The sequence below is a fragment of the Plasmodium reichenowi genome, chromosome 14, assembly GCF_001601855.1.
Source record: "Plasmodium reichenowi strain SY57 chromosome 14, whole genome shotgun sequence".
Taxonomy (NCBI): Eukaryota; Apicomplexa; class Aconoidasida; order Haemosporida; family Plasmodiidae; genus Plasmodium; species Plasmodium reichenowi.
The window spans coordinates 814,960-817,951 of NC_033659.1; the positions used below are offsets into that span (position 1 = coordinate 814,960).

At 18.5% G+C, this 2,992-nt stretch overlaps 1 protein-coding gene across 1 annotated transcript in view; it reads right to left on the reverse strand.

Moving 5' to 3' along the window:
- The window catches only part of PRSY57_1419900 (pantothenate kinase, putative), a gene marked incomplete at both ends in the record, with an annotated part of 2,184 nt that extends 898 nt beyond the window's left edge, over window positions 1-1,286 (reverse strand). The window contains one exon of the mRNA XM_012909811.2: window positions 67-1,286. Within this exon, the coding sequence (XP_012765265.2) occupies window positions 67-1,286 (1,220 nt within the window). The remainder of the gene's footprint in view (window positions 1-66) is intronic.
- Window positions 1,287-2,992: the final 1,706 nt, after the last annotated feature.

Genomic DNA, 2,992 nt, shown 5'->3' on the forward strand with positions numbered 1-2,992 from the left:
TTTTTTTTTTTTTTTTTTTTTTTTTTTTTTTTTTTTTTTTTTTTTTTTTTTTCTCTTGAGATCTACCTTTTTACATTGTGCATTTTTGATAATAGATATACCATATATCCTATATTATATGATACCATTTGAATTAAACCTTTGGCTACCTCATGATGTATGTTTTTGTTATGTCCATTTTTTTCTTTTTTTTCCTTTAAAATATTTTTTAAACATCCAAAACAACTAGCTAAAGTATTTGCATGAATACATCCATCTACTGGAGCATCTCCAATTATATGTTTCATTTTTAAATCAAATGATATATTTTTACTTTTATTTTCAGCACATTTTATTAATTCTTCAAAGGAGATATTATCTAATATAATTTTAGCTAGGCCCATAAGGGTGCCTCCCCCAATAGCTGTACCAGCTATTCTTTGATAAGAATCATATCCATTAGATTTAAGAATGGAAATACCTGAACCAATATTTGCTATAATAAAAGGATAGAAAGGAGAAGTTATTCTTACTGGTACTTTTACATTAAGAAATCTTTCATATCTAAAAAATGATTTATCAACATTAAATAAAGTGTGGATACCATTCATAATACAATTCATTTCATCTTTTCTACCGCACGTAAGTATCATATAATTATCATCATCATTATTATTATCATCATTATTATTATCATCATTATTATTATCATCATTATTATTACCATTTTTATCAAAGTACGGTTTTTCAAAATATATTTTTATTGTATCTGAAGGAAATTTATCAACAAATTTTTTATCAAACAAAACTTGTCCCTCAATAATTTTACTATTAAAATTATTTATGTCATCATTTTTATTCTGATCATTACTTTTTGTGCTACACACGAATATACTAAATATGGATAACTTTTCATCATACAAATATTTTGATACATATATTTTATTATCGCCTTTATTTATTTCCATCCCTAATTTATGATAAAGTGCTTTTTCTAACACGCGATAAAAATATTTATGTGCCCCTCCTCCTGTTAACGTTATTTTTTTTTTAATTAAATTATTTCTCAATAAAAAACATAAAGTGTCATCTAACTTAGATATGTCAAAAAATGTCAAATATATATTCTTATTTCCATTCATTTTTATCATCAAGTGTTCTGTATTTTCTTTTATATTATCATCATGTATATATTTATGATTTACATACACAACTTTTATTAACGTACCTCCAATATCTAGCGAACAACAATCATCCTTCTTCTCAAGGACATTCGAAATATTGAATTCGTTTTTATACTTTCTCATATTATAATCAAATATATGTTATATATTTATATATATTATTAAGTATCATTTTTTTTTAAGCATATATGAATTTATATAAATATATAAATATATATATATATATATATATATATATATATATCTTTTAATTATAAACTTTTCTAAAAAAAAAAAATCCCTTTTGTAAAAAATACGTATTATATATGAATTTTTTTTTTTTTTTTTTTTTTCTTTAATTTTAATGCTTATTCGTATAAATAAAAAGGTTTAAAAGATAAATATACATATAACTATTCTTTAAAATATCCATAATAGGAACAATTTTTTTATTTTTAGCGCACATTTAAATAGTATATATTATGTAGCACAACAAAGTATATATAATTATATATTATTCTAATATATATATTAAAACTTTTCAATGTGTAACGTTTTGCTAACTAAGGAATAATTCAGTGATAATATATACATATTATTATTCTTTGAAATAATATTAACAAAAAAAAAAAAAAAAAAAAAGAGGAGGAAACTAAGAAGAAAAAATATATATGATATGTTCATAGTAAAAAAAAATATGGAATATATATATATATATATATATATATATATATATATGTACAAATATAATATATGTATTTATCTTGAAAAATAATTAATTTGAAAAACGCCTTTTAATTTATTATGATATATTACTTAAGAACATATTAAAAATTACCCTCTCCCACCCAAAAAAAAATAAAACATAAAATACATATGTGAAATATGTTGAAGAGTTAAAATGAAAAATGATATATGAATTTGTAAACCTTTTTGGAAATATATTTATTTATATAACACTTCAACTGATATATTTGTTTATATGTTATATTTTATTTTTTTTTTTTTTCCTTTCTACCTATTATTATTTTATATAAATACCCAGGTGTAATCATTTATATGTGACATTATATATATATATATATTTATATAATCAGGACTCATATATATATTTTTTTTAATTTTTATAAAAAAGAAAAAGAAAAAAAAAGGACACACTCTTTAATAAATCTTAGTATCAAATTCTACTTATATCTTTTTATTTATTGTTCATACACTTTTTTTTTTTTTTTTTCAATATATAATTATATTATATATAGTCCTTTTCTTTGTATAATACTTAAATATTTTTTTCTTTATGAAACTTACATGTGCTCAATATTTAAAAAAAACAATAATAATCAAAAAAAAATAAATAAATAAATAAAATATATATATATTTATTTATTTATTTATATTTATATATAACATATGGGACACACATGCAACTGTTATATGTCCTTTTGTAAATTTTACGATAAGGGAAAAAAATTAAAAATAATGATATATATTTCAACCATAATTATTTTTTATTTAAAATATTTTTTATAATAATTCTACATTGTTTTCCTTAATATTAAAAAAAAAAAAAAAGTATATATATATATATATATATATATGTAATTTTATTTTTTTATTTTACGTTAAATGGAAAAAAAGAAAACTATAACGCCATATTGCATGGACATAAAAACATGTTGAAAAAAATATAAATTATAAATTCGCATGTGCCCAAATTTCTTTTGTTTTAATCATATAAATGGTGATTAAAAAAAAAAAAAAAAAAAAAAAAATTATCATTAAAAGTATGCATATAAAAATAATTTATAAATTTTTTTTTTTTTTTTTTTTTTTTTTTTTTTTTTTTTTTT